Source organism: Diadema antillarum, unplaced genomic scaffold (genome assembly GCF_040938485.1).
Source record: "Diadema antillarum isolate AM-2024a unplaced genomic scaffold, OU_Dant_1.0 seq00000407_RagTag, whole genome shotgun sequence".
NCBI classification, from domain to species: domain Eukaryota; kingdom Metazoa; phylum Echinodermata; class Echinoidea; order Diadematoida; family Diadematidae; genus Diadema; species Diadema antillarum.
Genome location: NW_027271395.1, coordinates 970,605 through 990,552, shown reverse-complemented (window position 1 = coordinate 990,552; position 19,948 = coordinate 970,605). Strand labels below are relative to the sequence as shown.

Below are 19,948 nucleotides of genomic sequence, written 5' to 3'. Positions count from 1 at the left end.
AGGGTGGGATGTAACGCTTCCCTCATCCTTGGACGACATACCATGTACAGAAGAATGATTGTCATTTCGGGAGGTAGGTATTTCAGTACAAGGACCATTTTCTATTAGACCAACGTCCCGTCTGGACTTCAAGAACGTCTCAGCTAGTTTACGATCCGGATCCTGCACCGTCAGGTACCGGTCATTTGCAGGAGAGGACTTTGAGCAATCAGGAATGTTTGCGTTCTCGGGGGAGCATGTACCGGTTGTCTGTACCGGCCTCTTCGCACGAAAATTCTTGCCCCTTGCTGCATCCCCCACGGTTCCAGGGATAACTTGATCAGAAATCATAGGGTGTATTTGCACCACAGGGGCTACAGAACAACCTCGATGGGGACGCATGGGACCTCTGCGCTTTCTGTTCGATGGATTTGAGTCTCCGTCAGCGGGAGGGGTACGATGAATTGCATGGTTTTTAGACGTTGACTGACTGTCCGCAGAATTGGTGTCAAGGTCTCGGGTTACCTGGAAAACTGGCTGTTCTCTCGCAGATATATTCAAAGGTCTCTGTTGTCCTGTTGAACTGGAATGCGCGCGGTGTTGCTTGATTTTCAGGTAGATATTGCCGTACGAAAATCCACTGACTAAAATTGCTGTGACAAACGATGCATCTACGACAATGTCCATGATTGTACCCAACCAAAATGGACCTGCATAGCCGCATATGTACTGCCCATCAGAGTCCGTCACATCGCCGAAGAGCAAGAAGTATATTTGCGTGGAAAAGCTGTAGGCAAGTCCTGCTAGCACAGCGATGACGCTTCGCTGTTTCGTTACAAGCCATTGTCGACTGCACACGACATTGTAGCGATCACAGGCAATGATTATCATCTGAACCGAGGAAGCAACCGCTGTGCTGCGTCTGACGAAGTATAGCACACGGCAAAAGACGCGGTCCTGGAGACTCGGGACAAGCGTCCAGACAATCACCCCGGCGAGCAGCACACAAGACACGAGGTCAATTGCCGCTAGAGCAACGATGAATATATCTGTAGAGATTTTTCGCCGCTTTCTGGCGAAGACTGCTATGATCAATCCATTGCCGAGGGAGCCGAGAAATAGAAACATGACCAAGAAGACGACGTATGTTACCGTAATGACGACAGTCATAATAGCTTGTACGAAATGCTAATCCACTCTGTCACAAACATGTGGAACCGTCTTTAGACTTGGGAATTTGACTTCTAGCCTATACTTGTTATAGGCTACTTCTGTTCTGGAAATAATACGAAAGATTTAAAAACGATCCTTTATGACTTCCTTCTTCGGAAAGAGAGAAAAAGAAAGATCTCTACCTGATGCATACAAAGCTTCGTTTGAAAATTCCCTACGACTTGAAGCTCTGTGAACATAGAGAGCGAATGCTCTCAAAGTCTGAACGAACAGAACCACAACCCACTGACGGGAACTTGCAGCTAATCCCTATTATATATCGTAGTCCATTATAATTTGCTCCAATTCTATACACTCTTTTGTCTGTGGACCCACTCGATAGTTTCGCAGATACATCCGCAGCTACTGGTATTTACGAGTCATTAAAACGTCGACCGGCTCCTTCACACGATTTACAGCTCACACTCTGCCCATGATGGTATTAGATGTGAAGTGCCGAGTTCATTGACAGTATGCAACACTTTTCGTACGGTATCTCACCCAGGAGAAGCCTTTAGGCCTACTGTAGACACCATGACAAGGTGCTCAGCAATGGGGGACTGGAAAAATAAAATCGATATAAAGTGACCTTTGAAGAATAAGCAGGCACGAGAAAAGGAACGTTTCTTTTGAGCTTTATATTTTGAACAGATGCAGTCGGCATTAATTGAAGGAAAGACGCGTTATATTCTAAAATATTGCGAGAACATCGGCGTGCTTTTCAGCTCTATACTTTGAGCGGCATAAAGTATCGCAGGAAGTAAATAAGGTGAGGTATGATGGTTGAAATTATCAATTTGCGATTACAAAGAGATCCAACATACCTCTTCAATTTACTAGCGTTGGTAAACTTTCCACATTTAGACTGTTTTAATTTCCCATGAGATCACACATCGGTTGAAGATGTATACTTGAGATAAATTTATGATCTGTCCTCTGTACTTATAGCCAGAACATATTGCCATGTGATTGATATTGCACGTGTACAGGGCCGACCGGGAAAGTACTGAGTCCAAGATGACTGAAAACATGGACACACCTCTTGAACGACAGAACGAAATAAATGTTTTAATTTCTCATAGACAATGTGTTATCGGGTAAAATGAAAAGAAAGCATCAATCACGTTTAATACTTTTTTAGAATATGTCATGGCATAAAAATGTTGGTGTGTAAGCATTTACGATATATTTCATGCCTGCTGAATCAGTACAGTTTTGCCAAGCATTCATAACGACAGGAGAATTAAGCGCCTTGGTGAATTGCTTGGTGAATTACTTAAAAAAACCCTACTAGTGTCTGTGTGTGTGTGTGTGTTTATATTACTTTCCTTTTTCTTCCATCTATGTTATGTAGTAAAGTAGGGAACTTATGACAGGAAAGTAGAAGATACAAATGGATGTAGAAGTTGCAAGTTGTCTAAAACATGGTCCGTATGAAGATAAGATAATCATAATAAAGGAAATAGTTTCTTATTTAAACAGAGTCATTGTATATGGATAAGAGGGAGAAGACAATTTAAACAGATCGACTTGGCTTCTCGTGTGTGCAGGTAGGTATTTGGCCTGTGATTAATAGATGAAGTCAGTATATTATCATTGGATTTGAGAGTGTACATTGTGATTACGAGATTGTGTATATTGTGAAAATGTCAGATTAGCAGTCAGATTTGGGAGCATTTATCTTTCGAGTATATTCCACACAATGAATTATCGTATTATGACCGATGAGGGTGAAGAGATTTTACTTGATACAATACTTGAATAATTTCCCCTGTCTGTCCTCACAAAAATACCCAATGATTATCCCATGTGCCAAGTTCGATGTCTATAGGCTTCAGCAATAAAAATCAACCATACCAAGTTCTTCCTCAGATAAGAAACATTTATTGTGACAAGAAAGCGCAAAATAATGAAGTGCCTCTGTGTTATCGTTATCAATATTAAACGTTTATATCCCACCACAAACTTATCAAGGATAGCTATATTTTGTTGAAAGAAAACACAAACAGCTTCTTCTTTTTCTTTCATTTTCCTCTTCGTCATGTGGCACTCGTGTAGCCCAATGCGCCTGGTTGAAAGCTATTCACCATCCAGGGCGAACCATTAGGGCCTGAATTCACGAAGGTGGTACAATTTTAAATCATGGTTTAAACCATGGTCTAGAACTGAACCATGGATTGTACCATGGTACAAATTTAGACCATGATTTTTCTGAACCTGGCTTTGTGAATCGTTCCAAGGTCTAGACCATGGTCTAATTGTACCAATTTTTACCAGCTTCACATAGACTATAACATAGGGCTTCAAATGTCCATGATTTCAAATTGTTTCGCTTTCATGAATTGATTCCTAGGGGTCGGCATCACTCGCCTGTTGGTACCATCTTCAGTCATAAGTTGAGGCTCCAGATATTATGCCTTGCTTGTCCTGGAGACCCTCCTGCATGGAAGTTGGATTTTTCTTGTTTTATATCTGTGTGTTTTCTCACGATGATTTCTTTATCTGTCATGTGCAAAGTTAGCCATGATAAATGAGGAATCAATGTGTATGCTTTCTAAAGTGATATGTTGACTCGTACAATGCAGTAACAATAAAGAAAATGAAAAAAGGTAAGGATCTCGTAAGCACTACCTGTAGTCAGGAATAGAATAGACGCGTGATGGCCATTACGATGGGTTTTATTGGACGTCTCAAAACATTTGTTTGAATATTTCTTGTTCATTTTCTTTAGACATTTAAAGGACAAGTTCACCTTCATAGACATGTGGGTTGAGTGAATGAAGCGATAATAGGAGAAGACTTCTGTGAGAGTTTGAGGAAAATCGGACAATCCTTTCAAAAGTTATGAATTTTTAAAGTTTCTACTCACTCAAGGCTGCATGAAAAGACTAATATAGCTTGTGATGTCACATGAGTACAACGACATAAAGAAAGAATAAAGAAAAATCAACATATTTCAATTTTTCTCGCATAACAAAAGAACACTCGACTTCTCTCTTTCAAAAGGCAAGGGGGAATAATATTACCCTTAACATACATCAGTAATAAGTCAAAGAAATGTGCACTTTATTTAAAAAAAAAGAAGTTTCGTAAAATTCTCTTTATATTTTCCTTATATTGTTGTACGCATGTGACATCATACACTGTAGTAGTCTTCTCATCCAGCAGTGTCTGCACAGACACTTTAAAAAAACTTTTGAACGGATTGTCCGATTTTCCTCAAACCTTCACTGTGTTCTACTAATATTGCCGCATTCTCTCAATCCTTATGTATATGAAGATGGACTTGTCCTTTAAACAAAACGATGAAGAAGAAACTCTGGTTGTGATATTCATGATTTTCGTGATGATATCATATACCACAATCATTTTTATCAACATGTTAAATTTGTCAGTTGATCATAATAAAATACTAAGAGACTGTAATGACATTTAAATCACCATTCTCACTAGTTGTTAGAGGAAGATGATTATATACTTTCTGTGAACTCCAGACAGACAACAGATCAAAGCATGAAATTGAATAATTTGTTGGTTTGGAATTTATTTCTAGGAGTCAGCCGTCAGCAATCATTCTAATTGACTTTACATTTTCTTCTCAAAAAACATAATTCCATTATTGTCATGTGATTGTATAACATTGTCACAGCAGCTCTGTTGCTTAAAGGTACAGTTTACCTTTCGGAGCAATGATTTCAAAAATTTTCGAGTTGTCGCATTTTAATGCATCTGTGTAGTTCAGATGTATCACAAAACATCATTATAAAAAATTTGCAATAAAACCTAAAATATAGGGATATATTACTGTTTTTCTCATTAAACCATAACTTTAGATGGCTTAGTCCTGAAACAATTTTATTATAACTACTGTCCACATTTTGTATCTTTAACAATACTTGACATTGGTTATACAGATTATCTTTTTTATTTTTTTTCTATGTCTAACTCCAATTTTAGAACTATCATGACGTACTTACAGCTGGGCTTTTGTTTCATCTGCAAATGGTAGATAATGCTTTTAAACAGGTTGTTAACAATTATAGCAAGCACAATTAACTTAGCTTGTAAAATCTACATCACTCATATTTCACTGCACACTGATTAATACATAGAGAATTGCTATTGCAGTATACCACGCTATAGTGTGTGTCACAATGTTATGTCTACTCTTCATGATTGTGTCTGACTGCAAGTTCAAAAAAAGAATAGATTATTATATTCTCCGAGAGTGCCTCATTGATATTGTACTCCTATAGTTGTTAACAGGTTAAACTGACCTATACCGTTCTAAAGGTGACTAATTCCATTGAGCAGATCAGACGAAACGAATGGTCGAAATTATGTCCTGGACTTATTAGCAATCACGCGAAATTCTAGGTTAATAAGATCTTTTACACAAAAATGAATTGCACTATTGTACATACGCTCTTTCTGTTTGCGAATCCTGGAATTTCATGATTTTGCTCTAGAAGAGTCAGACCATTCGAAATAAAGATTCACAAACCAACACACAAGGAAAAACACATATATTTAGAAGTATTCAGAAGTTCTATCAGCATACACGAAGCATTCCTTTCCAAAAGGTGCTAACTCTATTTTTAAAATAACAAAATAGAGTTATTGACAGAAAATGTAGTCATCTTTAGCAGTCCCACACAGTAACCTCTTCAAAGTGTTGACATTCTTGCGAGAAAAGGGAGAATTCAGCAATGAAAAATGAATTTTGTTCCAATAGGTGCCAAATCCATTTCTGTTATAACACCAAATTCTAAGTTGATAGGATCTTTTACATAGATACCTACATAATTGATAGATATGCTTCTTAAGTCTGGGAATATAGATACACCGGAATTTTGTTTAGACGCGCTAGAATTGTGAGAAAATCTTAAGTAACAATTCTGCAACCTACACACCCAGAGGAAAGAAATCTCAATTCAGAAATGCTAATATATGCACGTGATACCATGTAAATTCTTTCATATTACACGAAATTAAATCAGTTTTCACATAATTGTGTATCATTTCAAACTCTGCAGCTCAAATAACATGTTAATAAGTTAAAGCAAACACAATTAACTTAGGATGTAAATCTACATCACCCATATTTCACTGCACACTGGTTGATAGACATAATACAACCGCATTAATTAGTACATAATTATGCTTAAAAGTCTGGGAATACAGATACACAGGAATTTTGTTTAGACGCTCTAGAATAGCAAGAACATTTTAAATAACAATTCTGCAACCTACGCACCCAGAGAAAAATACGCATTCAGAAATGCTTTTACACGTGATACCACCTAAATATTTTCAGAATTACACGAAGTTCCATCCATAGTCACATATTTGTGTATAATTTCAAACTCTGCAGCTCAAATACCATATTAACAAGTAAAAGCAAACACAACTATAGTTTGTAAAATCTACATCAATCATATTTCACTGCACACTGGTTAAATTATAGATAGAGAATTGCCATTATAATATACCACGCTAGAGCCTGTAACCAAGTTATCTCTACTATATGACTGACGGAAGTTCAAAAACAAAGAAAATATTATCATATTCCACATATCATACATTAAAAATGGGGAAAGTTAAAACAATCTATTCCCGGGACAAGACTATTGATAGCATTTCTGGCATAATTGCTAAGAACTTTTGAATAATACAACCGCATAATTAATAGATATGCTTAAAAGTCCGGGAATGTATACACTGGAATTTTGTTTTTACATGCGCTAGAATAGCAAGAACATTTCAAATAACAATTCTGCAACCTACACACCCGGAGAAAAATATACATTCAGAAATGCTTTTACACGTGATACTATCTAAATATTTTCATAATTACACGAAGTTCCATCCATAGTCACATAATTTTGGAATTATATAATTTCAAACTCTGTAGCTCAAATACCATGTTAACAGGTAAAGCAAGCATAATTAACAAAGCTTGTAAAATCTACATCACTCATATTTCACTGCACACATGTTAATAGACAGGGAATTGCCGTTACAGTATACCACGCTAGCGCCTGTCACAAAGTTATGTCTACTAAAATTTCAAACTCTGTAGTTCAAATACAATGTAAAAAGTAAAACAAGCACAATTAACACATCTTGTAAAATCTACATCACTCATATTTCACTGCACACTAGTTTAGTAAACAGAGAATTGTACAGGAGACCACGCTAGCGCCTGTCACAAAGTTATGTCTACTAAAATTTCAAACTCTGTAGTTCAAATACAATGTAAAAAGTAAAACAAGCACAATTAACACATCTTGTAAAATCTACATCACTCATATTTCACTGCACACTAGTTTAGTAAACAGAGAATTGTACAGGAGACCACGCTAGCGCCTGTCACAAAGTTTATTATGACTGACTGTAAGTTCAAAAGCAAAGACGATATTATCATATTCTATATAATTATCATACATTGAAAATGGGGACAGTTGAAACAATTTATTCCCGGACAAGACTATTATTAGCAAGCCATGTCTGGGCTAATTGATAAGATCTTTTACATAACTACACCTACATACAATAATTGATAGATATGCGAATCTAAAGTCTGGGAATACAGATACACCGGAACTTTGTTTAGACGCGGTAGAATAGAAAAAAAAAATCTTAATACATGTAGTACGGTGTGCTATGTCAGAATATTGGATCCCGTGACATTTTCGTGCCAAAATTGATTTTTTTTTTTTATAGCTAACTTGGTCAATTTTGGGGTGCTGAATCCAAAAAACTTTGGTTCCATTTTTTTTTCGACCACGTCTTCAGCCGCCATAACAAACTGTATTTTGTTACCCATATCTCATGTTGCAATTGGCTGATGCTATGGGAAGTTGCCATTCCAACAAGAGTTGAAATCCTAACATCTTTTATGAAATGGGGCCCAGATCTTTTACACAAACAGCATTGTACAATTAATCGAAGATATGCTCCTTCCGTTTGCGAATATCGGAATTTATTTAGATGTGCCAGAGTAGAAAGATCATTTTAGGGTAACAATTTCGCAACCTGCACACTCAGAGCGCACCAATGCACAATGACTGAGAGACAGGGAATTTCTATTGCAAGATAGCACGTTAACGTGTGTCACAATGTCATGTATTCTAGTCATGTTGCGGCTGACAGTAAGTTCAAGAACAGAAAAGGTATTACATTCTTCGAGATTGTTTCACTGATACTACACTCCTTGTAGTTGTAAACAGGTCGAACTAACCCATACGATGCTAAAACAGACTTTAGTTCATGGCTTAGAATTAGATGAACAGAATGACTGAAATTCCATTCAAATTGGACATAACATACGACTGCTATTAATTCCACATGACAGTATTACCCAAATATGTCGCTACTGCACAAACAAACTGCAAAATTTCATTATCTGACAGCTCCCTTTTTGCAGTAGATCCGATATATTTATCAATAGCAACCTCTATCCCCCTAAAAGTCGTTGCTAAGCTATTTTAAAACTACATGTATGATGATTTAATGTGAGAGACAAAAAAAAAAACTCACTCTTATTATCGAAAGTAAAAAAGGACATTTAACAAAGATATTCACCAATCATAAAGGACTCATGATGGAGTATGATGACGTCGTACACACTGCTGTAATGACTTATTACTCAGTTCCGACTGACTTTTGACATTTTAAATGCTGTAATTGACAATTCATCCATGCTTTTGTATTATGTTTATGGTTTATTTATGTGTTGAAATGTGGAATATGGAACAATAAAAAACAAAACAATATAAACACAACATCTCCGATTTATGAAAGCTTGGATAACCTTAATATTCAATCATTTCTTTAATCCAATTTTCAATTGCTGAATCATTATCATGATTATACCATTCTGGTTATCTTTTTTTACTCTATTCACTATAACCAACTGGAAACATGATGCGGAATTGCACGTAACTAAACTGCTTCCCCCAAAATGTTCGGAAATCTGAGTTTGATTAATTTTCGCTCTCTTATCTTAGTAGTGATCGAGATGTGCTTGTTACAGCAACAGAAAGACAGAAAGATTGTTAAATTTTCTGTAAAATGATACCGTACTTTTTTTTAATAGCTATGGCTTTTAAAATTATGGGGAGGGGGGTGCAGTGCGCTGAAATGTGGATTAAGGTAAAATTGAAAAATTGCAAAATTACCAAAGTTTGATAAGTGACTCAATTTTTGTTCTTTGCGGATGAGCGAATTTCCTAATGTCCTTGGTTGATATGCATGTTAACATTCAGCATTGATATGTATTCAAACAATCTTATTTTATGTACAAGCAAACAAACGGTGTCTGTTGAACAGCCATTGCTGACTTCTTTGCAGTCTTTCGTACTCGGAGATGGATAGCTTAGAGGGGGGTTCTTATAGGTTGATCGGGGGGGGGGGGGGGGGGCGTTTCATCAACGAGTTCGTCGGAGGTTTTCACCGACGTATTTGCTATCAGCCAATCAGACGCAAGGATTTCTGTAGCTTTTAACAGTTGTCAATGTAAATCACTGACAAAAAGTTTCATGAAACGGTCCCCTGATACCCTGGGCTTGTATTGTGTACACCTTCTCATTATACTTTGCTGGATACTCTGTAGACGTTAGCCTGCGATCCTGCATAAAGCAAGCACCCATGATGTAACGGTTTATTGCCACTTGTCTAATAGCAGATGGTCTACTTCTCAGTTCTTCTAAAACCACTACGGCTACCAAATCTCATTTGGTCTACCAGCAATTTCGTCTAATGCCCGTTTGGTCTAATATTCACTTGGTCTATATTGTCCAGTTTGGCTAATTTTCATTTCGTTTAAGGACCAGATGTTCTTATTGAAAGTTTGATTCTTTTTGTTCTCATTGTGTCTAATAAACTGTGGGTATTAGACGAAATGAGCAAAGCCTTGAATATCAAATTCAAAATTCTACTAAAATTGGCTTTCATGGCTGACCAGCTGAGAACGAAAGACAAAACTCCATGTCCTTTATTGGCTCTTCTGGGGTTGAATTTGCAACTTTTGAATTTAGATATTATCCCATATTTTAAGATACTGCCCTTTCCCCAATGGCATAATCATAACAAGTAGGGTAACGTTTTAAAGAAAATGAAATAATCTTTCCGATGGAGTTACCATGCATGTATTGATTATCATATTAATGAGAAGATAGAAATAATGTATCAAACTCAGATTTCCATTTCCATTAGTGTATATCGAAATATCCAGAAGGTGACACGTTTCCTATACATACTGTATAATTATTTCAAAGGTAACTGTAAAATATAACGATATTGAACTTTATTATAAACTTTTTTTGAAAGAGTTTTGTTTTGTTGTGTGTTCACTCATTTTGTTCTGTGGTGAGGGAATGGGAGAAACAAATTAGCCGATAACGAAAGGTACAAAACTTTGTCAACTGCATGTAAAAATAGTGAATATATCAAAGGACATCAAGGTAATATTATAATGAATTAGAAAAGGATTTGATGACAATCATTGCGCGATGATACACATTAAACTATTATCAGGTATTATAGTTCAAAATATACAAATGGAAATCATGTGATGATTGTTTAAAACAAGGGTCAGCATTCACGCCAGAAATCATAATCACTCCAACTCTTAACATGCGCATATCTATAGATGGAGGCTGATTGTCCTCGTCAACGCGATAGCCTGCTTAACTTCTTAAAACATAGAGGCATAAATACATACAAAACTAGAAATGTCGCTACGGCGACTGGTGTATGCCTCCACCATAATGCATGGTTCTCCAAATAGGTCTATAGTACAATGTCTTGGCAATGTGTGATGACAGTTTCACACAATTGGCAAAATATTGAATTGACAGGTTTGCCACAAATATGCTGAATGTTCACTTTCCTAAAACTAGGTTCAATTGGATGAATGATTAAAACGTCAGAGTGCAGGTATTTGGGGGAACTGATGATTTTTACTTGACTTTTGACCCTTTTATAAGTTTATGCATTGAGTAATTTTCAAGGTATTGAGAGAAAGTATAATTTCAGTATCAAATGGTAAAATAGTATTATCTAAACCTGGCCTTTGACCTTTGACCTCACAGTTCTAAAGAGAATCACTGTTAGGTAGAACATGCATAAATATGTAAATTTCATGATAATACCTTGAGTTACTTTTGAGATATGGAGGAAGAAGTGCAATTTAGCATTTTCACTTGACCTTTGACCTTTTGACCTTTGACCTTTTGGCAAGAAACTTCCCACAGAATATACATGTATATTGGGTTATACATGCATACATCAAGTTTTAAAAAAATCCTTCAGGCATTGCATAAATATAAGGAAAGTAGTGATATTTTGAGGAGTTGACCTTGACCTTTGACCCCCTGACCTTTGACCCATGACCCCCAACTTCCCTAGATAATCACTGCCCATTGGTACATGCATATATACTAAGTTCCATGAAGATACCTGGAACCATTTGCGAGATATGGAGAAAAACATGAAATTTCAACCTTTTTTTTCACAAAATAACCTGTGACCTTTGACCTTTGACCCCGTGACCCTTAAATCCAAACAAAGTATCATCCCCCAGGATATACCCTCATACCAAGTTTGATGGAAAACCACCTCACGGTTCTTGAGATATCGACAAAAACAAAACGGGACGGACGTACGGACGTACGGACGGACGACCCAAAAACATAATGCTTCCGGCCACTTCGTTGGCGGAGGCATAAAAAAAAATCCCAAGAACAATCGAAATAATGTAAGGGATCATTTAGAAGCCCTCAGATAACTCGCCCCAGAACTTCGACTCTCATCGATGCATAGACCATGAACGTGATTGGATGGATCCTGACGTAACGCGCCCTCAATGGGTTAGGTAGTAACGAAGTCACGTGAGTATCTCTGTCATAATTGGCTGGGTACACCTGAGATATCAATTTCACACACAAACACACACACACACACACACGAGAAAAGGGTAAAATCTGATGTAATTGAGAAAGCGTTTACATGTTTACTTTGAAGAAACACAATATCGTTAACCAAATTTTACAAAGTCAATACGATATTTATTCTCACTGCAGTTGTAAAATGGCAGGTATTATGATTCTCAGTGGAGAAGCGGCATCAATTTTTCGGTGTTCTGTAGTTTGAGAGCTGCTGTGGTATCGTAGTTAATCATCGTTCAGGTAATAGTGAGCATGATGGGAGTAAAAGTGATAAAAGGGCATCAATTATTGTGCAAGTCTGAACATTATTCTTACCTTGGGTCCATTGGACAGCGGGTCGATTGCAAAAATCCAGTCGATATCATTCAAGGACGTGGAGATATGAATGGATGTCACCCACCATTCTTGGTTTTTTCTGCCTTGAGTTATGACACCTGTGACCATGAACACTTCACCGAGGTCAATCTGAAATACAAATGTTTGCAAAAAATACAAACACAACAGAAATGCAACACAAGTACAATAATGTGAAAATAATTTGAAATTGGCCAAAAGTACATGCTACGTCTTATGCATTACCAGAGCATTTCCACGATGTCAAAAGAATTACTTTTTTTTCCTCCAATATCAAATTTGTTCACCGAGGAAACATTACTTTAAAGCCTGTATGAACGCAGTTTTACCCCCATTTGAATGATGTGATTGTTGACGGACATTGCGACATTTCTTATTATGATCATAATAAAAATGATTATGAATGTTTAGGTTGGATATATTGCTACTGTACATTTGAATAAATGAAAAAGATGGACGCGTGGAGGTTAAGTAATTCGTGAATATAGGTAAAGGATATTGGCTAAACGACAAATTGCTCTGCATCATGGGAAATCATGGGCATACGTACTCGAGGAGGATTCGGACCTACGACCTCCTAATCACTGGAGAGGTGTCTTACCCACTAGACCACCGAGCTTCCCCGACAGTCAGTGCTAGTTTTAATCTTTATAGCATGCTGCGAGTATACTGCGTAGGGGAGAGCGGGGCAATAACGGACGTGGGGTAATAACGGACACTAGTACTTCACCATCTTGCCGGTAGGTGGCGTGATCCAGACTCCGCCCATATTTCGCTAGACGAATAACGTAGACATGTGCAAAGTGTCAGCTCCACTCGTCCTTTATTGGCGAAATTATCACAATTAACGGTAAGTAAACCCATCAAAATAAGATATTAAGCATTATATAATCGATCATAAGTATATATTGTTATCGATAATGAGTGATGACCCTATGTTCGAAAGATTTGGTGTGGATTGGGATTGTTGTCAATGAGATGTGAGCAAATATTTCCGTGATTGTTTTAGTGTAGCCAGGGATTATTAGTCGAACGTCACTTGGGGCAATGACGGACATATGTCCGTTATTACCCCAATATGTCCGCTATTACCCCCTAATTTTTTTCTCTTGAAGTTTTCTCAATCAAATCATTTCATGTGATGATTAAAATACCTATTACTGTTTTTCAGATGGTGAGAAAGTATAAAGCCACAGGGAAGAGAAAGTCGTGGACGTCCCAGGATCTTCGAGCCGCATTACGGCAAATCGAACTAGGAGAATCCGTGCGCCGAGTGGCTGAGCGATCGGGCATCCCAAAGTCCACACTCCATGATGCAAAAAGTGGGAAAAACAAGCATGCAAGACGACAGCAAGATGAATGTCACCTCGGAAAGTACAGCGTTTTTACGGCCGAACAAGAAGCAGAGCTTGCAAATTATGCAATGGAGGTTTGCCGTTCATTCTCTGGACTCTGTCCCGAGCAAATACGACACATGGCGTATGAATACGCCGAAAGAAACAAAATCAAACACCCTTTCAATCCTGTGACGAAGTTGGCTGGGAAGGATTGGTTTGCGGGGTTCCTTCGTCGAAACGCACAGCTTGCTTTGAGAACCCCAGAAGCCACTAGTTTTGCCAGGGCAATTGGGTTCAATAAAACAGCAGTTGGGAGGTTTTTTGACAATGTCAACTCTGTTCTGAGTGAGAACAACATCAGCCCTTCGCGGATCTATAATGTCGATGAGACTGGACTGTCAACATCGCCCAACATAGCAAAATCTGACAAAGTTGTGGCTGGAAAGGGACAAAAACAAGTCGGAAAGCTGACCAGTGCAGAAAAGGGGCAAACTATAACGGCGGTTGGCTGCATCAGTGCATGTGGCACATATGTTCCACCCATGTTGATATTTCCGAGGAAGAATTACACTGAAGCACTCATGAATGGATGTCCTCCGGGATCTACAGGGAAGGCCTCTGAATCGGGTTGGATCAACAGTGAGCTATTTGTCGATTGGTTGAAACATTTCATTTCGTTTGTTGGTGCTACTCCAGAGAATAAAGTCCTCCTCATCCTCGACAACCATACTTCTCATGCTACACTGGGTGCATGGAAAACCTGCCGCGACAATGGTGTCGTGATGGTCTCGATACCTCCACACACATCACACAAACTGCAGCCCCTTGATCGAACAGTATATGGCCCCCTAAAAAATGCGTTTGCCAGACAGAGCTCCAACTTCGTAAAAACATTCAAACGCAGGATCACTCCTTACGATGTTGCAAACATATTCAACAAGGCATACTCCAAGATTGCGACTGTAGACAAAGCAGTCTCTGGATTCCGATGCACTGGCATATGGCCAATAAACCCTGATGTCTTTGATGATGAAGAGTATGCACCGGCAGATACACTTATGCCTCCAGAACCTCTGCCCGTGAATACGGCTCCTCAGGTCACAGCTCCTTCCGGGACGAATGACGTTACTCCGGTCACAGCTCCTTCCGGGACAAATGACGTTACTCCAGTCACGACTCCTTCAGGGACAGACAAAGCTGCTCCGGTTACAACTCCTTCGGGAACAGACGAAGCTGCTGCAGTCACGACTCCTTCAGGGACAGACACAACTGCTCCAGTCACGACTCCTTCAGGGACAGACGAAACTGCTCCAGTCACGACTCCTTCAGGGACAGGCGAAACTGCTCCAGTCACGACTCCTTCAGGGACAGACGATACTGCTCCAATCATGACTCCTTCAGGGACAGACGAAGCTCCCTCAAGGATGAATCTGCATGCAAATGAAGCTGCAAACCTCAATGCTACCCCACCTGATCTCCACCAGAATGAAGAGGATACAGAATCAGATTGTTCTGTAGGCGAAGGTACAGCTGAAGTCAGCATGGATACCAGTGATGATAGTCAATCCTTTTACGAGCTCTTTCCTTTGCCTAAAGGGCAAGGGAAACCATCGAGTAGGCCAAGAAAGCGTAAGGCGGGACAATCCGAAATCATCACATCCACGCCAGTTAAAATAGTTCTCATGGCAAAACAATCAAGAAAGGACAAAGTACAACAAAAGAAACAAAATCAGGCTAAGTCAAACAAACAAAAAGGAAAGATACGCCACCAGACAAACAAACAAACTGTGAAGAAACAAAAGGCGAGCGTCAAAAAAGCTGGAAAGAAGAACATGAAACCAGCAAAAAGATGGTTCTGCATCTTCTGCAAAGAGGAGTATCTTGACCCCCCTACGGAGGATTGGATTCGATGTGTCCGCTGCAACAATTGGGCCCATGAGCATTGTACAGACTACGGGTCAGGTGCAGGTTCTGGTGGATATGTTTGTGACTTATGTCGCTGATCAATCCACTCGGTACTGTTTCGGAAGAAATTTAGATCAAAATAAGTAAATCTAATTACTTTCCGGCTCTGCTGAGATGCAATGTGAACATTGATTGAGTATGTCCAGTACAGAACGATATGATTTCATAATTTCAGTTGTATTTCGAGGCAAATAACTAATTATGTGCTCACCTCTCATTCATTATTTATGAACTGCATGCATAATTAGACATATTTTTTTAATAATCAGTTTGACTGTTAGGCCTATTCGTCATTAAAGGTAGTGGATCTCATTTGCAGCCCCCCAAAAAATGATACTGAATAAATATCCTGGTAGGAAGAAGCAAACACCATTTAGAAACTCACCTGAGAAAATCAGAACTGGAAACTAACTCTAAGTTGAATTATTATCAATAAATGTGATTTTTTAATCAGTATGAGTTATACTTTAATTGTCTCCCATTGCGCGTGTGTTAAAATCAGTAAAAAACTACTTCAGATTTTTATATCGCATTTAAATGTTTTACAACCTACAACTTTGAAAATTCATACATTTTATCAGAATAGTACTTTCTTCATTCATGCCAAATTTCAAGATGTTTAGAGCTGGCTTGCAAATGAGATCCACTACCTTTAACAAGCCTTAAAATTTATGCTTTTAAAATAATTGTTGTCATTTTCAAACTTATCATTTATCCTATCCACAAATTCGAGGTAGGAGGGGGTGGGTGGTTACATCCCCAAATTAGGGGTATGAAGTTGAATTTGTTATTGTGTTGGGTTGTTTAAAGTTGTATTTTACCTTTCCGATACTATTCGTAATGTAGTTCAGCAATTTTATATCAGTTGCTTACACTTGAAATATGAATAAGAGTAAAATAGTGTAGAAAAGTGTGGAATTTTACAACTACGGCCGAATAGTTCATAATGTTTAAAACAAGCGAAATATTTGCATATAGTGTTCCCGACCCATTTTCAGAATTTCTATCATCTTGAAATGACTGTAGCCTGTAGGTGTACTGAAATTAAAAAATTTTAGGAGTCGTCTCATAATTAAGTGTACAAAATAATGTAGTTTGAATTTAAAATGATTTTGAGATGAAAAAAAAAATGCCCGTCTTGACCATTACACAAACTAAAAGAATGAGTCAGAGACTTGGAGATGGAGGAGTGGGGGGGGGGGGGGGGCAGTGGCGTAGAAAGAGGGGGGGGGGGGAGGCGTGTCCCTTTTTCTCCCACCCCATTATTGATCATTACGTCGGAAAAAATAATTTAAGACCTGCAGCCGTGTTACGTTCTACTTAGTCGGTAATTTTGCCAGTTCATAAATAATATGCCACCCCCTCCCCTATGGAATTCCTAGCTACGCCACTGTGGTTGGGTTTCTTAGATATAAGTTACACACATTAGAATAGTACTTGTATTTTACCATTTTTGAGTTCAGATGTGGATTAAATGCAGTTATCAACAGCTAAAAACAATACAAGGGTAAGCGTCCGTTATTCCCCTTTGTGTCCGCTATTCCCCTCATAGCTGTCCGTTATTCCCCAAAGAGGATGGGGTAATAGCGGACAATGGCAATTTCTTTCAACAAAGGTAACTCAAAATTAAATGAGCAGTTTCATCGGTTGTACATGTCACACCATGCGTATACCTAATATGTATATCCCACAAAAGAATAAAGAGTGAGGGCCCTTTTGTTGGCTCAGAATGGGAATTTTAAAAATTTGTCCGTTATTGCCCCGCTCTCCCCTAATCGTTCAAATTGATCAAATTCTTGATGTTATTGACAACTCTACGCAACAAAAAATAATGGCAGTTGGGTATTGTGCTATTATTGCTCAGAGGACACCGATGTTATCTCATTTTTTAAATTGATGAAACCGTTGAGGATCTTGCAAAGAAAAAATACAGAATGACATTGCTTGTGGATGTGTATTGTCTCAGAAGAATGAACTTCTTTTGTAATGAAACTACATACTTGTATTAATGATTGGAGAAAAAAATAATTTAGAGGTCATTTTACATGTTGTAATTTCTCAAAATATTTTGCCAGAATGTTTTGCTCTGACTTATCAAGGGAAATTTACATAGAACACAAGTCAGAATGCCCCTATGCCTTTGAAAACTAATGTGCTGTTTTCCCCATAAATTCTAAATGATAAAATCAGGGATAGTAATAGGAGCTCTTATATATCCCTTTCAAATTAAATCTGGAAGATCGACGTCTTAGAAACAGGGCAAATACTGGAAATAGAGAATGAATGAATGAATAAGCGAGCATTTGGTATATGTTTATGCACATAAACACACACGCACATGCAAGAGCATTATGGCATAGATATCATATATGTACATATATACTGTAAACAGATACGGGTATAATATGCGCTGTGATTGGTTAGATTGTATCATGTGATCGTGCAAAAAAAAAGACCGTTGAAGAGGTGTGAAAAATTTACTTGAAATTTCAAGCTGTTTCAATTTTTCGAAAGATAAACTCTCTATTAGATCTACTGATTACAAAACATTTGTCTTTCACTTTATATACGTATTAATTATGAAGAAATATCATGACAAAAATAGCGGTTTCAGAGAGTTTAATAGTCAAAAATCGGGAAACGGCTTCCTAATTTATAACTAGAAATGTCGCTATGGCGACTGATGCCTCCGCCATATTGCACGATTCGCCCAATAGGTGTATAGTGCAATGTCTTCACAATGTGTGATGACAGTTTCACATAACTGGCAAAGCATTGAAATGACAGGTTTGTCAGAAATATCTTGAATGTTCACTTTCCTTGAACTAGGTAAAAAAATTGCTATATTTGTCTAAGAGTGTAGGTACATGTATTTGGGGAATTGAGGATTTTTACTTGACTTCTGACTGACCCTTTTATAAGTTTATGCATTGAGTAATTTTCAAGGTTCTTTTTTGAATTTAAACCTGGCCTTGACCCATAACCTTTGACCTTTGACCTTCTGGCAGGAAATTTCCAAGAGAATCTCCATTAGGTAATACACATGTATATAAAGTTTGAAAAATAATAATGCAAGCATTGCATATATTAGTAAATGAGGGAAATAGTAACATTTTGACGAGTTGACCTTGACCTTTAACCCCTGACTATTGACCCATGACCCCTAAATTCCCTAGATAATCCCTGCCAGTCAGTACATGTGTATGCACCAAGTTCCATGAAGATACATTGAACCATTTGCGAGAAAAGTTAAATTGTAACATTTTCACCTGACCTTTGACCATTTGACCTTTGACCTTATGACATGAAACTCTCTCTGGAGAATCTTTATGCAGTAGTACATGTCTGCACTAAGTTTCAAGAAAATATCTTCGGGCATTGCATGGATATGGGAAAAATAGCAACATTTTTAGCATTTGACCTTGATCTTTTGACCTCTTGCCAATGTCACTAAAATCTACTCAACTAATTGCCCCATCATACATCATCCTTGGACCAAGTTTGGTGAAAGCGGCTTCATCCAGTTTTGAGTTATCACGTAAACAGACAATTTTCATGATTTGACCTTGATCTTTGACCTTTGACTTCTGTCCGATTTCACTCAAAAATTAATCAAGTAATTGTCCCACCATACGTCATCTTCGGACAAAGTTTGGTGAAATTTGCTTGATCCAGTCTTGATTTATCGCGTAAACAGATACAATTTCATGATTTGACCTTGACCTTTGACCTTTGGCCTTTGGCCGATTTCACCCAAAATCTAATCAAGTAATTGCCCCATCACACTTTATACTTGGACCAAGTTTGGTAAAGTTCCATTTTATAGTACTCAAGTTATCGCGTAAACGAAAGCGGACGGACGTACGGACGGACGCACAACCCGAAAACATAATGCCTCCGACACCACTTCGTGGCGGAGGCATATTGATATGCAGAGACGTCATAACTAGGAAACAACACAGGTGGCACACCTCGACCGAGCTAAATGTGTTTACTATAGTACACTATCCATGCGATTTCGCACATAATATATGTTTATACGGGGAGGATTATATGTTGGCAAATCAGTACATTTTTAATGTGTGATAGTTTCCAATTTCTAAAAAGTGTAGGAAATTATAGTCTTCGAAGGGTACCAACATGCCAGCT

At 38.0% G+C, this 19,948-nt stretch overlaps 1 protein-coding gene across 1 annotated transcript; it reads left to right on the top strand.

The window, feature by feature from the left end:
* The first annotated feature begins 13,023 nt into the window (after positions 1-13,023).
* LOC139732262 (jerky protein homolog-like) lies at positions 13,024-15,262 on the top strand. The gene is made up of 3 exons (XM_071643135.1): positions 13,024-13,125; positions 13,669-15,039; positions 15,236-15,262. The coding sequence occupies exons 1-3, from the start codon at positions 13,024-13,026 to the stop codon at positions 15,260-15,262; spliced, it is 1,500 nt and encodes a 499-aa protein (XP_071499236.1).
* Positions 15,263-19,948: the final 4,686 nt, after the last annotated feature.